The sequence below is a fragment of the Heptranchias perlo genome, chromosome 14 (genome assembly GCF_035084215.1).
Source record: "Heptranchias perlo isolate sHepPer1 chromosome 14, sHepPer1.hap1, whole genome shotgun sequence".
Lineage (NCBI taxonomy): Eukaryota > Metazoa > Chordata > Chondrichthyes > Hexanchiformes > Hexanchidae > Heptranchias > Heptranchias perlo.
In genome coordinates, this window is record NC_090338.1 from 26,698,790 (window position 1) to 26,722,891 (window position 24,102).

General features: G+C 45.6%; 1 protein-coding gene across 6 annotated transcripts in view; it reads left to right on the top strand.

Moving 5' to 3' along the window:
- LOC137332372 (sorbin and SH3 domain-containing protein 1 homolog) overlaps positions 1-24,102 on the top strand; it is a 108,947-nt gene that overhangs the window by 38,911 nt on the left and 45,934 nt on the right. For 5 of the 6 annotated variants that reach the window (XR_010965640.1, XM_067996141.1, XM_067996140.1 and 2 more), the window contains 6 exons: positions 1,394-1,466; positions 4,222-4,666; positions 8,581-8,673; positions 10,008-10,116; positions 12,531-12,580; positions 16,005-16,156. Coding sequence is in view for 5 of the 6 variants with exons in the window: in XM_067996141.1 (XP_067852242.1) it covers positions 1,394-1,466; positions 4,222-4,666; positions 8,581-8,673; positions 10,008-10,116; positions 12,531-12,580; positions 16,005-16,156 (922 nt within the window). In the remaining variant the exon portion in view is untranslated. The remainder of the gene's footprint in view (positions 1-1,393; positions 1,467-4,221; positions 4,667-8,580; positions 8,674-10,007; positions 10,117-12,530; positions 12,581-16,004; positions 16,157-24,102) is intronic. The other variant, XM_067996142.1, reaches the window with a different exon arrangement.

The window sequence follows — 24,102 nt, forward strand, 5'->3', positions numbered from 1 at the left end:
CTAGAGAGAGATGGAGGTTCAAAGCCAGATCTGGGGGGAGGGTCCAGGGGGAGGTTTAGATCAATGGGCAAGGAGAAGTGGGAAAGCAGCAGAGGCAGCTGAATGGATTATCTTTATCTTGGTGACAAAGAAGTCTACGAGTTCTTCGTACTTGTTGGAGATGAGGGTGGAGGGCAGTGGGGAGAAGGATTTTAAGGAAATGGTTGGTAGTGGAGAAAAGAAGCTAGAAGTTATCTTTGCTTGCCATTGTGATCCTGAATTAGTGGGAGGTTTTGGCAGAGGAGAGTGAGGTCCACTTTATGTGGTATGATTCTTGGCTGAACCAGTTGTATGCCAGACACTGAGGGAATGACTGGAATGTGAGACAGTGAAGTTTTTGTTGGGGATAAGAACAACAAAGGTTGCGATGAGGGAGTGGTTGATCAAATTGATGGCTGCAGAGGTATTGTGGGGCGAATGGAGGGTCAAAGGCTAAATAATTGGAAGTTTGAAAATGCAGCTGTAAGTGACTTGGGAGAAAGTTTTTTTTCCAGAGACGGTCACAGAAGGAAGTGGGGTTGAAAGTGAGTAGGGGGAATGTGGGTGTTAAGGGATACGAAGAAGTGATTGGAGATGACCTTGACATTGGTCTTGATCACTGACAAGACTATCTTCGATGTGGAGATGCCGGTGATGGACTGGGGTGGACAAATGTAAGGAATCTTACAACACCAGGTTATAGTCCAACAGTTTTATTTGAAAATCACAAGCTTTCGGAGCTAACCTCCTTCGTCAGGTGAGTCACTCACCTGACGAAGGAGGTAAGCTCCGAAAGCTTGTGATTTTCAAATAAAACTGTTGGACTATAACCTGGTGTTGTAAGATTCCAGACTATCTTCAACCATGTAAGCTACTGAAGCTTGACTGTTACAGCCTGCAATATCACCTGGGCCCCTCAGCAGGATTACTGCCTCAATTCACTTGCCTTTTTACATGAAATAAACAATATTTCTTTATTGACTACCTTGAATCGAGTGGACAAAGTATTTTCATTATCTTGTCCTTTTAATTTGGAACTGACCAGAGTAGAAATTAAACCTGTTAGAAGGAACAGGCTTAATGTGACAAATACAGAACTTCCCTAGTATTGTATTTTATTTTACTGTCACCTGGTTTTAGAATTTTTCAGCAAGTTCTCTGATCTTACTGACTAAGCAACAAATAAATCACTGCATCACATTCTTCAGTGACTGAATTAGTAAAACATCAAAACTGGTTGACAAACTAGCAGACGGCAAATGCTCCATTACATCAAGGCCTTGTGTAATTTCGGACGCTGGGACGTCTCTGTATTTTGTCGCCAAGTGATAAAATATCCAATTAAGCTCTCATCCAACGTAATCATCTATTTCAGGTTCCAGTTGAAGATGGACCAAAGACATGGTACAAATCAATGTTTAAAGGTGGTTACAGCGTGCTAAAGGCAGGTAAACAGTATTTCATTTTCTGTTGTGTTTACACGGAATTCGCACATAATACAAATATACAGTAATTAAAAATTCCTTAGTAGCTGTTACCACGAAAACTTGGAAAAACCTCATTTTAAAATGTAGCTGTGTATGTACTAATAAAAAGGATGTATTTATCCTGTCCCTGGACTCTTGGGTTAACATCCATGCATTTGATAAATCACTATTTCAGGCTAATCATTTTTTTCCCTTTATATTGTTGTTTTTATTGAAATATTTTAAAATATGAAAATAACTATTATGTTTGATGGGAATGTGAATATAGTTATCATTTACATTACTGGCTGTGTTATGCTAGCTGAAAAATGACATAAAAGTATAGTGATTTTGTTTCTGCGCTCAGTTGAAATGTAATGTGATACTCTTGATTTCTGATCTCATTTCAAAAGATGACCCTACAAAATCGAAAACATTGTTTGCTAAAATCAGCGACTGCAAAACAGTGAACTAGGTGCAGTAAAATGTTCCAATCCTGACAGAGTAGGGTTTGCACGATGGAATAGAATCATAGAATATAACAGCACAGAAGGAGGCGATTCAGCCCATCGTGCCAGTGCCAGTTCTTTGAAAGACCTATCCAATTAGTCCCACTCCCCTGCTCTTTCCCCATAGCCCTACAAATGTTTCCCCTTCAAGAATTTATCCAATTCTCTTTTGAAAGTTATTAATGAATTTGCTTCCACCACCCTTTCAGGCAGCACATTCCAGATCATAACAACTCACTGCTTAAAAAAAATTCTCATCTCGCGTCTGGTTCTTTTGCCAATTACATTAAATCTGTGTCCTCTGGTTACCGACCCTTCTGCCACTGGAAACAGAAAAATATGTTACATTTTTTATTTCATCGATTTTCTCCCTGGTCTGATTCTAAGCCTTACAGCCCAGAAGGTTGCGGAGTCAATTTTCAGTCTGTGCCCAGTTACCTGATATCAGCGAGTGCAGCAGTTGGGTTACTGCAGTTGGGCTCAGCACCCTTGAGTTAGGGTCAGGGGAAATTAGCTATGTTTCCTACTCCTGATTGCTATCCAGAAAGAGCATGTGTGGACGTTGGGTAAGGATAGAATCATGGTTCGCTATGATACCTCCCAAAATTGAATAACCTTAATATTTGAGATGGGAAACTTGGTACTAACCTACATTAATATTCCAGATACATTTTTTTCGATTATTTCTTTAATTTCCCCCTCCCTTCTATTTTCATTCCCTCAGCCAAGATTGATAAATTTGGGAACACCAATGTGCAAATATCAGTCAAGGCTGGAATTTGAACTCTGATCTCTTAGCTGAGAGGTCAAGCACTCTATCATTGTAGTTACCAAGCCAGCTTGTTCTGTTCACATCTTAAAGGGGCAACATTTATCACTGAGAATGAAGAACAACCACTTTTATCATGATAGTTACAATGGATCTGTTGTCTCCTTTCATAATAGACTTTATTTTTAACATTTATGTGGGACTTTATATCTGTGATTATTTGGTTATTGCTTTGACTGAGCACAGGCTTGCCATTTGGAATATACACATTCTTTAGCTTGTGGCAATGTAAATCGGGTGCCTTTGAGTTCCTTTTCTTCTCTGATGTCTTTAATTACATTTTGAGAAACTGTGCATGGTCAGACTATATATGGGAGGAGGAAACCTTTTCACTGTGTTGCTTGCAAATTGCTAGCACAGTAAGGTTGGCTGCAATTGTCCATTTGATCTGGCAATTAATAGTTAGGGGATAAAGGAGAAATGTTCATGAATTGCCTGTTCAGAAATATGTAATTGTTTAAAAATGTAAATACCAGGCTGCAAGAAAGACACAGAGTTATTTGTTATTGCTGACTCACCAAGGGGATATGAGTCTGTTCCAGCAGACATTTCAGCCAGGGTGTCTGGAGCTGACATTGATTGACAACATCGTGTTCAGAGGCCCACTGAAAAAAAAGAGAAACTGGAGCATTTCCCAGGGCACCAGTGCCCTTTTTCACTAATGCCATTTGGGTGAAGGCAAATAGAGCATTCTGTCAATGATCATTCTCACATAAAGCATTTCAACAAGAACACATGTTGTTTAAATTATGCAGAGTACTGCTAACAGTTCCCTGAATTTTGTTTTTTTGAAACAGATACTTTGGAATTACCTGAGCTGTTATAATCTGCTAAAACCTGGTCCTGCTTCTGTTTAACTTTATTCTTAATAAACTTGATTCATAGCATATGGTCTGGGAGATATAGTCTGTCAGTGTACCTGTTCATATATTGAAGAGATCTGGAGGGCAAGAGATATCTCCTGCTTCAGTCAGTGAGTTTATTAGCAGCACAGGGGATTTATTTTTCAGCCAGACATGCTACCTCTCAGGTTACTTTGCATATAAACTCAGATTTCAGTGCTTTGGACATGTGGGCTTGCTTGTGTAAGTAGTCCTTCATGCTGGGCACAGGAAGTAATATTTGTAAAGTTCCCAAATCATAGCAGAACAACCATTTTTATTATCTCACACTAGTGAAATGGTCATGTTTTCATGATTAGTTTCAATGTGAATTGCATGTTTGGAAAATGAAGGTGCAGATCATTCAGTGCAGATCATCTTTAAATTATTCGAGTTAATTTCTTTGATAATTGTAGTTTTTATGTTTAATGTTTTTGAGTTTGGTATGAAGAAATATTTGGAGATTTTACAACTTGTTGAGGCTGTTTATTAAATTACTGCCTCTCTTTGTATTGCAGAAGATTATGGAATGTCTTCTATTGTTGATGCCAAGAAGAAGTGGGAGCCCGATCCAACAAAACAACAACCCCTTTCCTCTTCTGCCACAGGTTATAGGTCAAGATCCCAGCTAACTGGACCACTGCCCTACAATTCAACAACAAAGGATAATTACACAATCAAATGGCCACTGTTGTCAGAACCACTCAGCAGTTCTGAAAATGAAGAACAAAATTGTAGTCCTCAATCACAATGTCTACGGTCCAACATTTCTGACAGCAAAAGTGTTCAAAGTAGCTCCATCCCCTTATCAGCCAGCCTTCGTGATACCATTGATTGGAATTGCCAAAATTACACGGCCCCTTCAAGCGATTGTCAGCCTACAAGGTCTACAGAAATGCCCTGCAATTCACTGGCAGCAAAAGAACCTCATTCAATTTCTTCTACCAAAGTTACTGTTGAAGAGTAAGTTCTGTATGCCCTGTACTAAAGAACTCTTTGAACAAGAGGGCCTCAGATATTACAAGCAGGTTGGGCCTTTCCAGGGTATCAAGTATTTCTATTCAGCCTAATAAAATGTGGATCCTCCAGGGTCAGTAGTGCATGTCTATTTGGAAAATACCCATGCACAGAGGAGTACATCTTCTCACCACTATTTTATATATCTCATAAGTTTCTGCACCATAATGGTGCTATTGAGGAGTTGGGTGGGAATGGAGGGGAGGTGGGATATCATCTGCTGCTGAAACCACAGCTACAAAGATAGGTAGTATTTTTTAAAATTATAACTGTAGTCTCAGCCTTAGCATCTGGAGGGGAAGTAGGTATATGAGTTTGAGGTGGGTAAATGTTCATCCCAGTAGCTGAAGGGGGAAGGAGTATGTTGATTTGTTGTGATGCTTGACTGTTCATTTCTTACAAATCTAGTTATCTAATCGTGTGAATCCTTCTGTTTCTTTGTGGCTCAATTTTGGTGGAGGGAGGATGTATTTGTCCATCCCTACCCATGTTCATTAGCATATATGAACCCATTTAATTATAGGGGTTTACCCTGTGCTAAGGAAAGTATTTGGAGACCAAAATGGCATTGTCCTGCTCATACTCCTCAGCAAATGTGAAATAGCTGTAGAACCTTATACAGCAGCTTCATTATTCTAAAGAACAAGGATAAGAATCAATGCACTTTGACCTGAGCACCAGAGTCTTAGGCCTCGATATTACCAGGGAGGCAGGATGGCAGCGGGGGGACGACTGGGCGCGTGGGTAACCCGCCCAGTAAAATCCGTCCGTTCCCCACACAATCGCGGGTAAATTGGAGCCACTTAACATCGCTGCCGGGTTTCCTGTCATAAACCTGCGCAGTGGGTGGACTGCGCACCCGCATCACAGGCTGTCAGCCAGAGTAGCCCTGGAGCAAGCACCCAAAATTACAGAATGGAGCAGCACAGGGGAAAGGCTGCTCCCAGATTTATTGATGCCTCACTCCAGGTGCTACTGGATGGGATGAGGAGGAGGAGGGATATATTCTACCCAGCAGACGGGAGGAAGTGGCCTGCCTCTGCCACCAAGAAGGCCTGGCTCGAGGTGGCAGAGGAGGTCACCAGCAGCTGCGACGTCTCCCGCACCAGGATACAGTTCAGGAAACGCTTCAATGACCTAACTAGGTCAGCCAAAGTGAGTACACTTACTCATTCTCCTACACTCCACCTTCCACATCACCGCCCCCACTCCACAACTCATTCTGCACTGCCAACACTACTCTATCACATCACTCCTCACACCCACTCAAACCTCATCCTTAACTTACCTGCACTTACTCACCACTTCCTCATCTCCCTAGTACTCATCCCACCACTACCACTCAACCCAATCCTTATACAATGTCATGGCTCTGTCTCATACTGACCCTCTGATGCATCTCTTTCACGGTCAGCCTCACCCAAACCAATGCATTCATCAGTTGGCGATGTCACCATCACTTGCTCATGCCTCTCTACTTTCTCCCCTTATAGGAGAAGAGAGCCCAGAATGCACGGGAGAGGTCGAGGACCGGAGGGGGGCCGCAACATCTAGTCTTCCTCTCAGTCACAGAGCAGGAGGCGCTGGAACTGAGCCGCACCCTCGAGTGCCTGTCCGTCGAGGACGCCGATACTGGCACCCGACAAACGGCTGGTGACAGAACTTTAACATTCAGTACACATAATAACAATTGATGTTAACATGCCTTGCCATCTTCAGCACCTCACCATCTGTCATCATGCTTAATATTGCCTTCTGTTCTCTTGCAGGGCCTTCAGCGACCGCCGTAACTGATGTGACTGTGCCTCTGAGGTGGCACAGTCACATCTGAGCGAGCCATCCACCAGCGCAGATTTACACACCTCGGTGGTTCCCCGTCCTCACTTAGTTGGGGTCTCATATGGTGAGTCACCATACATGTGAGCATGAGCAGACACTGGTGGCAGGGGCAGCTGTGGAGAGTCGGCATCGGTGGGCACACTCTTCTCCAGGCTCTGCTCAGCTGGACACAGAAGCTGAACCCTGGGGGCCATCCAAGAAAAGGAGAATGATCGAGGGGCAGCAGCACATTTGCGAGGTGCTGGAACAGGTGCCACGTGCACTCTCCACAATCACGAAGAGGATGGAGAAGTCCAATGCCTGCATGAGTGGAATAATGGCACAGGTAAGGGAGGGCAATTCTGAGATACTGTCATAGGGATGTGAGGGCATCTCTGAGATAGTGTCGCGGGTAAATGCGGGAATGTCTGCGATGGAGGGAAGGCTAGTCTCCATGGATCTTCAAGCACGGCTCACCAATGAGTCCATTGAGGCCCTGACAACGGCCCTTCGGACTCGGGGTGTACAACACTCTGCCACCTTAAACAGGCAGGCAGGCAGATACTCTGGCACTGGCCTTACAAGGCTTCACACTATCATCCAGCAGAGCGGTAGGAGTGGTGTGGGCTTGGCCTTGGGGAGGGCAGATGGCGAAAGGGGATATGGAAGTGGAGACGCCACTCAAAGCGCCCCCACGTCTCACCTGTTGCCCCACTCTCAACCAGTACCCGCAATGTTGCCTCCTCTCCGAATGGCCGAGTCTGCCCCTGCACAGGTGCAGGTGGAGCAGTCTTTGGAGGGGCCCTCACGGGCACCGAAACCCATAGGGCGTAGACCCAAAGAATCTAATCGGTCAGGGCATGAACAAGAGCAACCTGCCACTACCTCTGCTGCAGCCACAGGAGATGCACCACGTAGGAGTAGTTGTAAGCGAAAGGTGAAGATTTTGTGAGCGCAGAGGAGATGCACAAGGGTGTTTGACGGTTTTTAATTATATTTGATTTTTGTTAATGGCAAATTAAATATTATTATTGTCACCAGTACTGCTACATCTTGGCCATTCTTGACTGGCTTGTGTAATAAGGCCCTTTCATGAGGTTCACCATGAACGCCCACACTTGATGCCACCCATTGGGTCTCACGACAGTGGGTGTATGTGTAGTTGCAGGACTATTTTGTGCAGGGGGCAGGGGGAGGGCTGGTGTGGCCACTGCTCTGTCCAGGTGGTGAGGACTGGACTCTTCACACTGTCTGATGTTAGGAGAACCGTTCACATATCAGTGACTCCCTGGCCTTACGGGCAGCCAGGTGAGCCACTGTTCTGCCCATGAGTTGCTCCTCCTCCTCCTTGTCTCGTCCTCCTCGTCCTTCTCCTCCTCCTCTTTCTCCTCAATGTGGGTGGCAGATGTGGATGGGGCCTCCTCCAGCGGCACCCCTGTCTGTTGTGCAGGGCACAACAGATGACTATAATCTGTCCCACTCTGTCATGTGCGTATTGAAGCGCTCCCCCAGAATGATCAAGGCACCTGAAGCGCATCTTGAGCAGCCCTATAGAATGCTTAATTGTAGATCTAGTAGCAATGTGGCTGTCATTATATTGACGCTGTTGCTCGGTGGTGGGGTTCCTCAGAGGTGTCATGAGCCACGTGTGCAGGGGGTATCCCTTGTTCCCGGGGAGCCAGCCCTTGCGGGTGTTTGGTGCATGGAAGAGGGGCGAGATGTTGGACTCTCGGAGGATGAAGGAATCGTGGCAGCTGCCAGGGTATCTGGCACACATGTGAAGGAATCTCTTGCGGTCACAGATGAGCTGAGTGTTGACGAAGTGATAGACCTTCCTGTTGATGAACAGTCCTGGCTCGTGTGGAGGTGCTCGTATTGCCAAATGGGTGCAATTGATTGCACCCTGCACCCATGGGAAGCCACCACAGCGTGGAATCCCACTGCCCTCTCCGTCTGGCTGAAGTCATCCATGGGAAAGTTGATGTAGTGCGAGGCCCTGTGAAACAAGCAGTTGGTGACCTGCCTTATGCACTTGTGTGCAGACGACTGAGAAAACCCGGCGATGTCCCTGGTGGCACCCTGGAACAATCCGGAGGCAAAGAAGTTGAGGGCAGTGGTGACTTTGACAGCGACAGGTAAGGAGATGCTGCTCAGGCCAGCTGGGAGCAGCTCGGCATGAAGGAGGCTGCAGATGTCCGCGACTACCTGGCGACTGACTCTGAGCCTCCGTATGCACCGCTCCACAGGAAGCTGAGCCTCACTACTATGCTACTGTCCTCTGGTCTATTCCCTCCATCTTGACACCTACCTCCCCTTTCAAAAACCTCCTCAAAACTTGTCCTGTCCACTGTACTTTCGGCTCTCCGCCCTAACCCTCCCTTTTCCATTTTTACTCAGTTTTGTCCTCCTTAATGTAGAACACTTTGAAATGTCTTCCTACACACGAGTGCTACAGAAGTATAAGTGGTTGTTCCATTACAATCAAATCAGTTGTATTGGGTACTTGTGTAGAATGGGCAACTATGACATTAATAAAAACTCTTGGCAATCAAGTGTACTATGCGGCAACCTTCCCACAGCTACATTATTCATTAGCAAATAATTATCAATTGAAAATAATCAGGCTCTATTTTTTTTAAACTTAAATTTTTGATGGGTGTGGTGTCATTTTTTTTGCTTATCAAAGTGTGTGATGACAGTGCTGAGAACCAATATTTTTTCATTTTGAGTAGCTGGTGTCAGCATCAAGAACTCTCCAGGCCAAGTAAAGCACTGGTTAGATGTTGTGTCAGCATGAAGTTTTCCACTTCCTACATTGGCTGTCTTTCCCTATTATCTGAATCAGATTACCACTTTAATGTTAAATTATGGGAATTTTTATACTGAGGAACCATATCCACGAAGAACTCAGTTAAGACTGACTAAATTCATTTCATTTAAAGCCAACACAACCAGAGGTATTTTAATAAATTGTGACAATATAATCCATGTTCTTTAATTACTCTTTTAATGAAAAAACTATGTGACAATAAGTTCATTAGTTATTAATTTTAAACCCAATTTTGCAAATTAGTTTCCTCGCACATTATAATCCATTCCTTAGCTTAAAACAAAACAGGTAAGCAAGCTTAAGGCCTCTCCTACTGCATCTCTTCATCTAGTTATTAGAAGGTGAATGAAAACATCAACAAAATGTTTAACCCTGCTGACAGTTGCTTCCTCCTTTTGGGAAAGGCCTAGGCTCCATCAAGCAGCTCATACTGCTTCTTCCTCTAGTACAGCCAAGAATGGCAATTTGCTCTAGGGCAAATCATAGCCACTGGCCACTGTGTTGGGTCACCAAGGTGCTCACCACCATGCTATCATAGAAGTGTACTTACAATATCAATGTAAAACATGCATCAAAATTGAAAATACAATATGGGAAATCTGATTGTATCATTAATTGTTTTTGAATATTTTCCGTCAGAAACAACCAATCACCTCCAAATGGCAAAATTGATACCCGCAGCTTTCGAGTTGAACCAAGGAGTGTGTTTGATTATGAGCCTGGAAAGTCATCAGATTATGACCATCCTGTAAGTGCTGCTATGTTAGTATGTGTAAGTACCTATTGCTGTGAAAGAGCAAATTATGTAGATAACAATAGATACCTGGGAGCAATCCCAAGAGAGGTTTAGGTGGTTAATATATAAAAAAATAATGGATATCTGGAAACAATTACAGGGCTGTAATCTAGTCAAGGGGCTCGGGTGGTTTGAATATAGAGTAATAGATACCTGGGAATGAGCAACTGCAGTAATATAACTAAGTGTTTCTGATGGTCACTGGGAAGTTCTATTGCTTTCCATTAAAAACTGCTGCATGGAGAATTTCAATTACATGATGATGATTATTTGTCCATATTTGTTAAAAGCTTGCAACCCATTAGCTCTGTGCACCTGCACTATTTAAATGGTACTAAATATATTTCTGTAGAAGATAGTACAAATGTTATGGTATCTTTGAGGAGAGGAGGGGTGAAACAGGCAGAGAAAATTAGTGAAAAAAAAACATTACTTAAACCATACTACTATTACTTGATAAAAAAAAATCACCAAAAGCATGCTTGAATTATTAAGCTGAATTGCAATGAGGGGGCCGGGGACAATTTTAACTTGGCAGTGGTGCAGGGGCTAATGGCCTCAGAATGGGGTTGGTAGAGTTACCGCCATGTTGACAGTCACTTTTAAAGCGGCCTACCGCTGGGCGGCCAGAGCGCCTGTCTGTTTCAGGCGGTAGGCCATTCTTAATATATAAATGACATACATAGGAACTGGTTGCCATTTTAGGACAGAACTGGTCAGAGCGTGTGCTCCTCTGGGCCTCACAAAAATAATCTGAACCACTGCCTCACTGTACTCATGATTGCGACACCTCTACACCCCCACCCGCACCCCCGCCCCTAGTTTACCTTGCTGTCATCTGCGTGACCTCCGGGCTGCCCAAAATTGCACCAGCCTGAATCCAGCGAGCTGTATCGGGACATCCGTTTGGCATGGGCAGCTCACCCGTTCCATTTAAATGAGGTCCCGGCCTCAAAATGGCTCCGGCCTCTTTGCTGCAGGCGCGCTCTGTCTATCGGCTACCGAAAATTAAAATCGACACCGGGGAGTGGTATAGAAGAGACAAGTCCAATTAGCTCACTAATGAAGTGCTGCAGTGTCAATGAACTGGTGGGAAAGGACAGCCTCTTTTTATTTGGGAGAGTGTATAATCTGAGTGCACAATTCAATATTCAAGAATGCCATATGAAGAGGGGGTAAAATTCACACTATCAGGCAAGGGGCAAAAAATCATGGCATTACCAAGTACAGTAAGGGATATCCTTAACTTTTCAGAATGGAATGTCCTGGTTCAGTAGATTTGAAATTTTACCAAAGTAATCCATGGTTAGGATAAGGCCACTCAACCGTGGTGGAGTGTATGGCACATCATTGTACTGCTCAACCTTGATATTGTTTCTTGTATCTGCACCATCTTCTTTTGAAAAGATATAAATGGAGCCCATTGGAGCTACAGTAGTATTTTGCAGTTTGTTTGGAAAAAACGCAAAATTTTAAGTTTTAATTTTGACTGTAGTATTTTGCACATTTTCACATTATCTTCATTTGCCTTGACCTGTTTCCTATCATATTATAGAACAGCACATAAATGTCTATTTGAGACAACTCAAGAGCTATAAGACAGTAAAGCAGTGTTGAAGCCACCACAATGTTAGGGTTAAATGTTAGATTATACTATAAATTCACTAGTAACCTGTCTTCTTGCCCCATGTCGCCTGAAGTAGATGAATCATACTCGGATATGGTTCCACAGTTACTGGCAGCCCTCCAATATCTTACCCAACTGCCTATTTATTATGTTTGAGCATAGACAGTTGATGTTAGCAGGCTATTCAAACATAGGGGCCTTATATCTAAGCCTGGAACAGTCCCTATCCAACATATATATCCATATACAAACACTTTCCAGTGATGAGCTGAAATACATCATTCCCACAGGGACAGAGAAAAAACTGGAGGCTGATTCAATCCATTCTCCTCTCAGACCTTCTAACATCCAGCTCAAGAGTAGCATATTGTAAACAATTTTACAACACCAAGTTATAGTCCAGCAATTTTATTTTAAATTCACAAGCTTTCGGAGGCTACCTCCTTCCACATCAAGAGTAGCATAGATAGAGACAGTCAGCTCCTCCCGCTATGTTGCTCCTGCAGCAGAAACTTACTGCTATGTGTGCAACATTTTGTGCAGACTGATACTAGCTCTTTCAGGAAATAGGCCTGCTTCAAACTCTCCAATACTGTGCTGAGTGATAAGTGATTTTAAAAAATGCCACTTTAGCAGAAGAATTATAGGGTCTTTAAAGGGCTAAAGAGTGCCATCCTTTACCCTCGAAGACAGCAGCATGTTGGTTTTGGCATTAACCTTGTACTTGTTCTGGTTTCAGACACCAACACAAAACACCATTTCAGGGAATGCACTTATCAGGAAAACTAGGTATGTATTTTACAGCACCCAGCAAGATTATAGCAAGGGAATTTTTAAAGCCATGTACACTGCTGGGTATGTACCTTGGTGAATGTAATATCAATTCATTTCCAGTTTCAAATGTTGTCCAGCTCAATGAACCTGCCCTCTAACCTATGCAGTCATAGCCAGAGCATCGCCAGCAAAGGCTTCTCTTCCCACCACCACTCTGTTACTTCTGGAGTCCACCAAAGATCTATCGTTGACCCCTCTCTTCCTTATCTACAAGCTGCCCCTTTGCAACATCATCTGAAGACATGGGGTCAAGCTTCCACAAGTATGCTGGTGACACTCAGCTCTACCTCTCCATCACCTGCTTGTCTAACATCCAGTCTTGAATGAGCTACAGTTTCCTCCGGTTAAACATTGGGAAGACCAAAGCAATTGTCTTCAGCCTCCATCACAATCCTGAGGCTGAACTTCGACCCCATATCCTCTCCATCACAAGAACTCCTTACACTTCCGTAACATCACCCAACTCTGCCCCTGTCTCAGCCTACTGCTGAAACTCTCATCCATGCCTTTGTTACTATTTGAATGCTCTCCTGGCTGGCCTCCCATCCTCCACTCTCTGTAAGCTTCAATTCATCAAAAACTCTACAGATCGTATCCTATCGTGCACCAAGTCATGTTCATCCATCACACCTGTACTGCTGACCTACATTGGCTCCTGGTCTCCCAACACCTCCAATTTAAAATTCTCATGTTTAAATGCCTTCATAGCCTCGACCCTCTCCCTATCTCTGTAACCTCCTACAGCCACCCCCCTCCCAACAAGAGATCTGCATTTCTTTGATTCTGGCCTTCTCTGCATCCACCTTCGCCCTATCATTGGCGGCTGTAACTTCCGCCATTCTGGCCCCATGCTCTACAATTCCCTCCCCAAATTCCTATGCATCTTCACCTTCCTCTCCTCCTTTAAGACCCTTCTTAAAAGCCACTCAATGGGATGACAATTAGGCCTGCTCTACAATGGGTGAGCAATCTAATCTGCCAAATTATTGCCCAGTTGGTGAGAGTCAATATTGTCTTCACTATATCAGCATTCTCCGAAGCTTCATTTGTGAATTTAAAAGCTTGTAACTATGCAGCAGTGTCACTTCCCTGGACTGCTCCTATTTCACAAGATCCCAAGATCCCAAGGTAATTATGGATGAAGAATACCATTCGGCCCATATTAGTTCATCCATCCAGAAGCACCCTGACTGAGGAGCTCAAGTCTCCCTAGTCTTTCCTCACATCCCTGACACCACAGGGCCCTGATATTTACAGGGAGGCAGGGAGGGTGCGGAAGAGGCCGGCAAGGCCGGCGATGCGAAGGTCCTGTCTTTGGGGACAGTCCCCGGCAATCGTGACGGAGAAAGATCAGACATCACGGCAGGTGGGGTGGGGGGGGGCGGTGGAGGTCAGCGATCGCAGTACGGGGGAGAAATAGGACATCGGGACTGGAGAAAGGAGGTTGGCGATCGGGAGGGGGGAGCAGGGGTCGTGATCGGCTGAGGGGAGGCTGAAGGCTCCTCCTGGCCCACAAGGAGCGCTGAGAAAGGCAGTTACCTTGTGCAGCCGACAGCTCCTGCCTCTCTTTCACTGCCAGATTTCCCGACCCTTGGAAAACTTACGCAGCAGCAATGAATTTTAAATCTGGCTCCCAATCGCACTGTGGGAGCCCAATTTAAATATGTTAATGAGTGTCCCTCCTGTCCATGGTGGGACACTTGGACGCCACGAAACCTGCCACTGTTAAACAGCAACAGGCATGTACACAGTGGGTTAGGGTCGCATTTTGCACATTTGCCGGTTTAAACGCCCCCCCCCCCCCCCCACCACTGACCCTCTCCTACCCATCGTTGGGGGGATAATATCGAGGCCCAGGTATCCGCCACAGTGCTCGTTTCTGCACTGTCTCCAGATTGTCTCCCTTGTGTCTCGGGGACCAGTATTGGGTGCAGTATTCAAGGTGTGGTCTGTCCAGAGCACTGTACAGTTTTATCATAAATGCCTCTGACTTATATTCAACTGTTATAGCTATGTAGTTCAACATTCTATTGGTGTTGTTGATTGCTGCTATGCATAGTTTAGACATATTTAGTGTTGGGTCTACAAAGACTCCTAGGTTTCTTTCCACTTCATCCTTAGCTATTTCTATACCATTTATGGAGTACATGTGTTGCTTATTTTTAAATCCTACATGTAATATTTTGCACTTGTTTGAATTACATTTCTGCTATTTATCTGCCCACATACTTATTTTGTCCAACTCACTCTGTAATTTTAAAGCTGCTTCCTCCAATTTCACTGCCCTTCCCAGTTTGGTATAATCAGCAAACTTTGACCAGTTTGCATTGTATTTCTGAGTCTAGGTCACTGTGCCCTGGGGCACCCCACTCAGTATTTTCACCCCCGCCCTCTCCTGACCTAACTCATATAACTGTTGCTTTCTACCCTTCAACCAGTTCCTTATTCATTCCCAGGGTTTACTTGAATCCCTAAAGCGTTGAGTTTGACTAATTGTCTTTCATTGGAGACATTGTTTGTCAAATGCCTTTAGGAGTTATGGATACTATCATAGGGCTTTCCATAGTCCACTTAGGATGTTACTTCCTCAAAGAAGTCAAGGAGTCTGGTCAGGCATGATCTTCCCCTTCTAGATCCACGTTGGCTATTATTTACACGGTTATTAATAAACCACTCGTTTACTCATGATGATTGATTCCATTATTTTACATGGAGTGGAGGTGAGAATGATAGTCGTTTGAGTCTGTTTTATCTGCATTTTGAACATGGGCCCTATAATGCCTGCTTCCAATCTACTGGTACATCCCTCACCCCACCCCACCCCCGTGTTCAGTGGTTCCCTCGTATTAGTTATCACTGCCTCACAAATCTTCTCTCTAATCTGTTGTCACTCTGAGATAAATACTATTTATTCCCAGTGATTTGTTTATTTTTAGCCCTTTCTGCCTGTCTTGGACCTCCATCTGATTTATATCAAAGCTTTCAACCTTTGAATTACAATAGCCCCATTATAAATAGGAAACTGGGGACCTGAGTTATATGTGCCAATTGAGCTGTACTCTTGTCACCCTCTAGCTTTGCTTAACAGGCAAAAGTTTATTGCTGGAGCAAACTGTTCACCAGCACAGCCTCATATTACACTTGTGCTGCCATACATTTGAGTTATATTGGAGTGGGAAGCTGAAATGTTTCTCATTTTGAGCTGTTCAACAGACTGGATGATGATCATAGTTCAAAAGATACAAACCAAGATTAAAATTATTTATTATTCCTAGGCCCATAGACCAAATATTTAGATTTTAATCTCGACAGCTTACATTTAAAAAAAATTTGTTCATTTTGCTGAAACATAATAATGTTTTTATGCTGATGTCAATAGATCGTTCCCGACATTGGCAGAATCAGCCAGTCAGCTGACCATCGATGATACTGTACGACACAATGGCTCAGACACAGACCTATCTCAATTGAAGTGCTTGGCAATCAGACAACATTCATCTGCTGATCTAACCTCCATTGACAGTGAAAATGGTAAGAAATTATTCCAACATAACAACAACAACTTGCATTTATATAGCGTCTTTAATGATACGGAGGTGGAAGTAGGCGGTCTTGGTGATGGAACGGATATGTGGTGGGAAGCTCATCTCAGGGTCAACTAGGATGCCTGGGTTGCGAACGGTCTGTTTCAGCCTCAGACAGTGGTCAGGGAGAAGGATGGAGTCAATGGCTAGGGAACAGAGTTTGTGGCGGGGACCAAAGACAAAGGCTTTGGTCTTCCCAATATTTAGTTGGAGGAAATTTTAGCTCATCCAGTACTTGATGTCGGACAAGCAGTGTGACAAATCAGAGACAGTGGAGGGGTCAAGGGAGCAGGTGGTGAGGTAGTGCCAGGTGTCGTCAGCATACATGTGGAACCTGGCGTTGTGTTTTTGGATGATGTCATCGAGGGACAGCATGTAGATAAGAAATAGGAGAGGGCCAAAGATTGATCCTTGGGAGACTCCAAAGGTAAAGGTGCAGGAGAGGGGAGAGAAGCCATTGCAGGTGATTCTCTGGCTACAACTGGATAGATAAGAATGGAAACAGGTGAGGGCAGTCCCACCCAGCTGGATGACGGAGGAGTGCTGTTGGAGTAGGATGGTGTGGTCAACTGTGTCAAAGGCTGCAGACAGGTCGAGAAGGATAGTTTACCACAGTCACAGTCACATAGGATGTCATTTGTGACTTTGATAAGGGGCATTTCAGTAAACAGTAAGGCTAAAAGAAAATAGCCAGATGCATGCTCTGCCTCAGCAATAATGTATGTGTGGGTTCACGTGTCTCTGTGTCTGGATTTATATTTTGATGGGTATGGGGTTGATCGAGACAATATTAACATGACTTTCAGTAAATTATTGTGTTATAGCAGAAATGCAGCCTTGGCACTCTGCCACTAGCTCAGAAACTACTTGCAAGGTTTGAGTTAAACAATTTCCAATAAATCTAACTATCGCACAACTTTCATTAACTGCTTGATGGCTGAATATGGTATCTTCAATCATTCTATTTTCTGTTTAAAATGCTACATGTTCTTAACAAGCACACTTTAAATTCATTGTTTGTGATAACATGCAATGCAACTCTTTTCTAGAATGATACCATGCATCATGGATGTTCTGTTCTAGATCAATGGGTAGTTGCAAACTATGATGCATTGTTTTAGATCAACATGTCATATCATATTACTCTTGATTAATGTTCAGCAAAATGCACTGTTCACAAGTAACAAGATATCTGCAACAAAACATATTTCCTAGATCAGTATGATACTGTGCATTACAAAACTATTCTTGACTCATGTAACACAGAGCATTGTCCACACAAATGTGTTGCTGACCTACATAATTTACTGTTCTGGAGTAATATAATAATGTGAAGCATAACATCCTTTCCTAGATGAGTGTGGTATTGTGCAGCATAGCACATTGAATATAAATCAGTATGACATTGCACTATCTTGGATTATTTTAGATCAATGTGATATTCACCAGTATCATAAATTATTCTAGTTCAGTCTGATGCCCTGCAGCATAATTTGCTTTATCTGTTCTTGGGTTGTGGGCAAGGCCACATTTATTGTCCAACCCTGGTTGCCCTGAGAAGGTGGCGGTGGGCCATTTGCTTGAACCATTGTAGTCGTTGAAGTGATCTTGCACATGATGGTTTTGTGTTTCATAGTGATAGGGGGCGATTTTCAATTGCCAGCCACCCCTTCCTTGCTTGAAAAATGGGTGACCTCCAGTTGAAAATTGGTCGCCCCAATGACACCCAAGACCTGGCTAATGCAATTTTCACAGGGGCCTGTAACTAGGTGAGCAGCCGGACATTCTTTTTCAGATGGGAGGCTACTTACATATGCAAATCAGGGACACTGTTTGCAATTTTCAGGTACAAACAGGTGAACGATCTGCCCATTTTTACGAGGCAGTAAGCAGCCCAACTATCGATCCTTAAAGGGATCGCTGGTGGCTGCTCAAGAAAAGGCCCAGAAATTTTTTGAGAACATTTTTGTGGGACCAGGCAGAGCAGAAGTGCTCTAGGATCAGTTCTTCCTCGCTTCCAGGCCCGACCTGCCGGCCGACTCAGTATGGCAGCCAGCTGATTGACTGCCATCCCACAGCCATCGAGCTGCAATGGGGTACTCTCTTGGCGCCCGTAGCTTGCTGGCTGCGTTCAAATGAGTCCTGAACACGAAAATGGTTCTGGCCTCCTGATGCCAGCTTTGGGCCGGTAGCGCACTCTCTCTACCATCTTCGTGCGTCACATATCCCCCTATTGTTTTTGCAAATGAGTGACTTGCTAAGATACTTCAGAGGAAGTCAACCACTAATGTAGACTGGAGTCACCTGTAGGCCAAACCAGATAAGGATGGCAAGTTCTCTTCCCTGAAAGACACTGGTGAACCAGTAGGGTGTTTATGACACTCCAGTAACTTTCATGGCCATTGTTTCAAGTGTCAGCCCACAAATTACCAGATTTATTGAGTTGAGTTTACAGCTCAGCATTTCAACTCACTACCTCTGAGTTGCTAGTCCAGTACCATAGGATGGTATAGTGTAGTTATGCACAGAGTACGCCAGAAGGTGGATTTTGTTTTTACAAAGAGCAATTCCACTAAATATCCATACTCTGTCTCTTATTTTAATTCTGAGAATGAAAACATTAAACCTATTTGTACAGTTCAACTTTGTGCAAGGCACCCAGGCAGATGTTACGATGCATTTTTTCCTGCGACACTCAACCATCCCCTAAATATTTGACCCTTCCACCATTGTGACAGGATGGCTGCTGGGGGACAAGGGATACCCACTACACGCATGGCTCATGACACCCCTTCGCAATCCCACCGTGCTTGATCAACACAGGTATAATCAATGCTATGGGACCATTATTGATGATTATTGAGCACACCATACAGCTGCTAAAGAAGAGATTCAGGTGTCAGGACAGATCTAGGACCTCCCTTTCATATAAGAACAAAGAAATAGGAGCAGGAGTAGGCCATCCAGCCCCTCGAGCCTGCTGTGCCATCCAATAAGATATTCGACCTCAACTCCACTTTCCCACCCGATCCCCATATCCCTTGAGTCCAAAAATCTATCAATCTCAGCCTTGAATATGATCAACAACTCAGCATCCACAGCCCTCTGGGGTAGAGAATTCCAAAGATTCGCAACCCCGAGTGAAGAAATTTCTCCTCATCTCAGTGCTAAATGGCCGACCCCTTATCCTGAGACTATGCCCCCTAGTTCTAGACTCTCCAACCAGGGGAAACAGCCTCTCAGCATCTACCCTGTCAAGCCCTCTCAGATTCTTATACGTTTCAATTAGATCACCTCTCATTCTTCTAAACTCCAGAGAGTACAGGCCCATTCTACTTAATCTCTCCTCACAGGACAATCCTCTCATCCCAGGAATCAATCTAGTGAATCTTCGTTGCACCGCCTCTAAGGCAGGTATATCCTTCCTCAGGGAAGGAGACCAAAACTGTACACCAGGTGTGGTCTCACCAAAGCCCTGTACAAATGCAGCAAGACTTCCTTACTCTTGTACTCCAACCTCCTTTCAATAAAGGCCAATATAACATTTGCCTTCCTTATTGCCTGCTGTACCTTAACTTTCTGTGTTTCATGTACAAGGACAGCCAAATCCCTATGAACATCAACATTTAATAGTTTCTCACTATTTAAAATATATTGGGCCCGATGTTACCAGGATTGCGGGTTCATGGCAGGGGGGCTATCGGGCGCGTGGGTAACGCACCCGGCGAAATCAGTCAGCCACCCGCGCGATCGTAGCCCGATTGGAGCCACTTGCCTTCTCCTCCGGGTTCCCAACTGCTGATCTGCGCGTCGGGCGGACTGCGCATGCGCAGTAAGATCTGTCAGCTGGAGGAGCTCTATTTAAAGGGGCAGTCCTCCACTGACAGATGCTGCAACAAACAGAAAAAATTATAGCATGGAGCAGCCCAGGGGGAAGGCTGCTCCCAGTTTAATGATGCCTCACTCCACCTGGGGTGAGGAGGATGGGGAGGACAGAGATCTTCCTGCCGGCGGGCGGGAGGAAGTGGCCTGCCTCTGCCACCAGGAAGGCCTGGCTCGAGGTGGCAGAGGAGGTCACCAGCACCACCAACATATCGCCCACCTGCATACAGTGCAGGAGGCACTCCAATGACCTCAGTAGGTCAGCCGAAGTGAGTACACTTACTCTTTCCCCTACACTCTGTCTGCCACATCACCGCCCCACCCCACATCTCCTTCTGCACTGCCAACACGACTCTGTCACACCACCCCTCATACCCACTCAAACCTCATCCTCATCTTACCTGCACCTACTCACCTCGCCAGTACTCATCCCGCCACTACCACTCAACCCAATCCTCATACAATCTCATGGCTCTATCTCACACTCACCCTCTCGTGCATCTCTTTCACGGCCAGCCTCACTCAACCTGCCACTACCTGTGCTGCAGCCACAGGGCATGCATCACATATGTGCAGTAGGCAGCGTAAGGCAAACGTGTCATGAGCATGAAGGGGATGCACAAGGGTGTTTGAGGGTTTGTCATGGTTGTTACTTATATTGAATTTCTGACCAACTCACATTACATATTATATTGGCACCACTACTGCCATGTCTTCGCGAATCTTGTCTGGTTTGTGCGATAATGCCCTTTCCTGAGGATCACTATGAAGACCCACAACTGATGCCACCCATTGTGTCACTGCAGAGTGGGTGTAGGTGTATTTGCAGGGCTCTTTTGTGCAGACGGCTGAGAGACATCGGCGATGTCCCCGGTTGCACCCTGGAAGGATGCGGAGGAGAAGTTGTTGAGGGCAGTGGTGACTTTGACAGCGACAGGTAAGAAGATGGTGTTCGGGCCAGCCAGGAGCAGTTTGGCATGAAGGAGGCTGCAGATGTCCACGACTACATGTCGAGTGACTCTGAGCCTCCGTGTGCACTGCTGCTCAGAGAGGTCCAGGAAGCTGAGCCTCGGTCTGTGGACCCTGTGGCGAGGGTAGTGCCCTCTGCGACGCATCTATCTCTGCGGTGGCCCTCCCTCCTGCTGTACAGGTGGATGTGTCACAGCACTCTGTTGTGGAGTTCCACGTGTCAGAGGTAGACGGCGTGGATGGCGAGGCTGGTGAGGCTGGTGATGCTGTTCGCCCTCCGAGGAGGTCATGACTGCAGCTACGGCGGCCCCCATCCGGAAGATGTACATCTGAGGGGGTCCGCAAGGTAGGTACATGTCTCTGGACCCCGGGGTAAGTGTGCGAGTTGGTGACTTTGATTGTCAGGAGGAGGGTGGTGGAGGCCAAACTTTGTCCCAAGTGACAGAGTGGCCTCCTGCAATGGCTGAGGGTCTCCCCCCGCCCCCCACCTGTCAAATGGACCTTTGCAGCTGCCACAGGCTGACAGCTGCAACAGGTCCATTTGAACTGGGAGTGTTTCCCCCAGTATGGGAAACAGTCCCAGTTTGCTCTAAAATCCCACCCCTCCTCACATAATCCCTTAATCAGGTCAGTTAATGACCTGAACAAGCAAAATAAATACGTTCAAGTGGCATCCCGCTGGCTTTAATTGCCTGCAGGATTCCCACCGGGGGGGGGGGGCTGCGCACGCACGCCAGCGCGTCAGTGGGGAACCCGGAAGTGGGCGGGTTGGAGTCGGGCTCCCGACCCACTCCGGGCTTCTCCGATTTTCGGAGCCCCCCCGCCAGGAACCCACCCGATAGCGGGTGCTAAAATGACGCCCATTCTGTTTTTCTATTTTTCCTGCCAAAGTGAGTAACCTCACTTTCCCACATTACACTTTGTCTGCCACCTTTTTGCCCACTCACTTAACCTGTCTATAACCCTTGCAGACTCTTTGGGCACGATTTTAATAAGGTGGTGTGATGGCAGCTGGGGGGGGGGGGGTCAATGGGTACGCGGCATTAGCGAATAATAAGAACTTACCGTTCCCCACGTGATTGCGACTTAATTGGTGGCCATTAATCTTGTTTTCGAGTTTGCCGTCCGAAATCTGCGCAGTGGGTGGACTGCGTACCCGCATGACAGGCTGTCAGCTGGAGCGTCTAGATTTAAAGGGCCATTGCTCCAATGGATTTTGCTGTTTGTTGCGTGGAAGAGGTCCAGGATGTTGGATTCCCTCAGAATGAATGAATCATGGCAGCTGCCAGGGAATCTGGCACATTCATGAAGAAATCTTTTGTGGTGGTCACAAACGTGCTGAGCGTTGATGGAATGATAACCCTTTCTGTTGATGATCAATCCTGGCTCATGTGGAGGTGCTCGGATTGCGATATGCGTGCAATCGATTGTACCCTGTACATGTGGGAAGCCTGCCACAGAGTGGAATCCTACTGCCCTCTCTGTCTGGCTGAGGTCTTCCATGGGGAAGTTGACATATTGCGAGGCCTGCAAAACAAACACGGCGGTGACCTATCTAATGCACTTGTGTGCAGACGACTGAGAGACCCCAGCGATGTCACTGGTGGCACCCTGGAATGATCCGGAGGCGAAGAAGTTGTGGGCAGTGGTCACTTTAACAGCGACGGATAATGAGATGCCACCAGGCCCAGCCGGGAGCAGCTCAGCATGAAGGAGGCTCCAGATGTCTGCCACCACCTGGCGATTCACTCTCAGCCTCCATATGCACTGCTCCTCAGAGAGGTCCAGGAAGCCATTCTGATGAGGGTAGTGCCTCCTGCGATGTCGCTCCCTCTGTTGTTCCCCTCTGTGCTCTTGTGCAGTTGCCTGTGGTGCAGCACTGTGTTGTGGAGCTACAAATGGTGGAAGTGCATGCCGTGCCTAACGAAGATGGTGATGTTCCTTGTCCTCGGATGTACTGGTGAATGTAGCCATTGCGCCCCCCATACTGATGGTGTCAGTTTGAGGGGGTCGGGAAAGTTGGTAAATATGTGTAAACAGAACAATTCTGAGTGGATACCAAGAATTTTCAGTCCAAACACAAAGATCTTCCACCCAAAAGTTTGTCTGAGAGAACCGAGTGCCCTGCTGCATTAACTCACCTTTTATCCCCATCATCAAACAGAGATTTAAATGTCCAAATGGCTGCTGGCTGAAACCCGACGACTTCCCAATGTCATGTTTCACACAGCCTGGGAAACACGTTGAGGCAGCGTTGAAATTGCTTGCCTTCATTCTAAACTACATTTATTCATTTTTAAATGACTTTAAATAGGAGAATTGCTGCTTTAATTACCAGCGGGACTTCCGGGTTCGGGAATGGCGGGCGCACCCAGATGGCTCTGGGACGTGCGCATCCTTCGGCGTCTTGGAGCCCAGGATTTCTGCCCTCTCCTCGAAAAGCCGATTTTCTTTGCCCCCACTCCCCCTGTCCCAGTTGCAACCAGACTTTTGTTTTAAAATCGAGCCCTACATGTCCTCCTCACAACTTACTTTCCCACCTAGTTTTGTATCATCAGCAAACTTGGATACGTTACACTTGGTCCCTTCATCTAAGTCATTAATATAGTTGGGGCCCCAGCACTGTTCCTTGCTGCACCCCACTGGTTATAGCTTGCCAACCTGAAAATGACCCATTTATTCCTACTCTTTGTTTTCTGTCCATTAACCCAGCATTTCCCAAATTGTGGGGCGCGCCCCCCAGATTCCAAAGGGGTCACATTGATGTGCACGCAATATCACTTTGCACGTATGGCATGCAAAAATTATATTATTAAACACGGCTGCATTTTATTTGCACCATCAACTCGATGTCATGGGTCATGCCGTTCTTAACCCGTAACCAATACAATCTTTGCAACATGCACTAGGTCCTTCATTTCCTCCATCCTGTCTGTTTCAGAGTGGTGGAAGGAGAGGCGTCCTTAGCTCAACTGTATCGGGTGCCTGAAGAGGTGCCAACCTCCATTTGCAGCTCGATCACTATCAATCCTGCAGACGTCA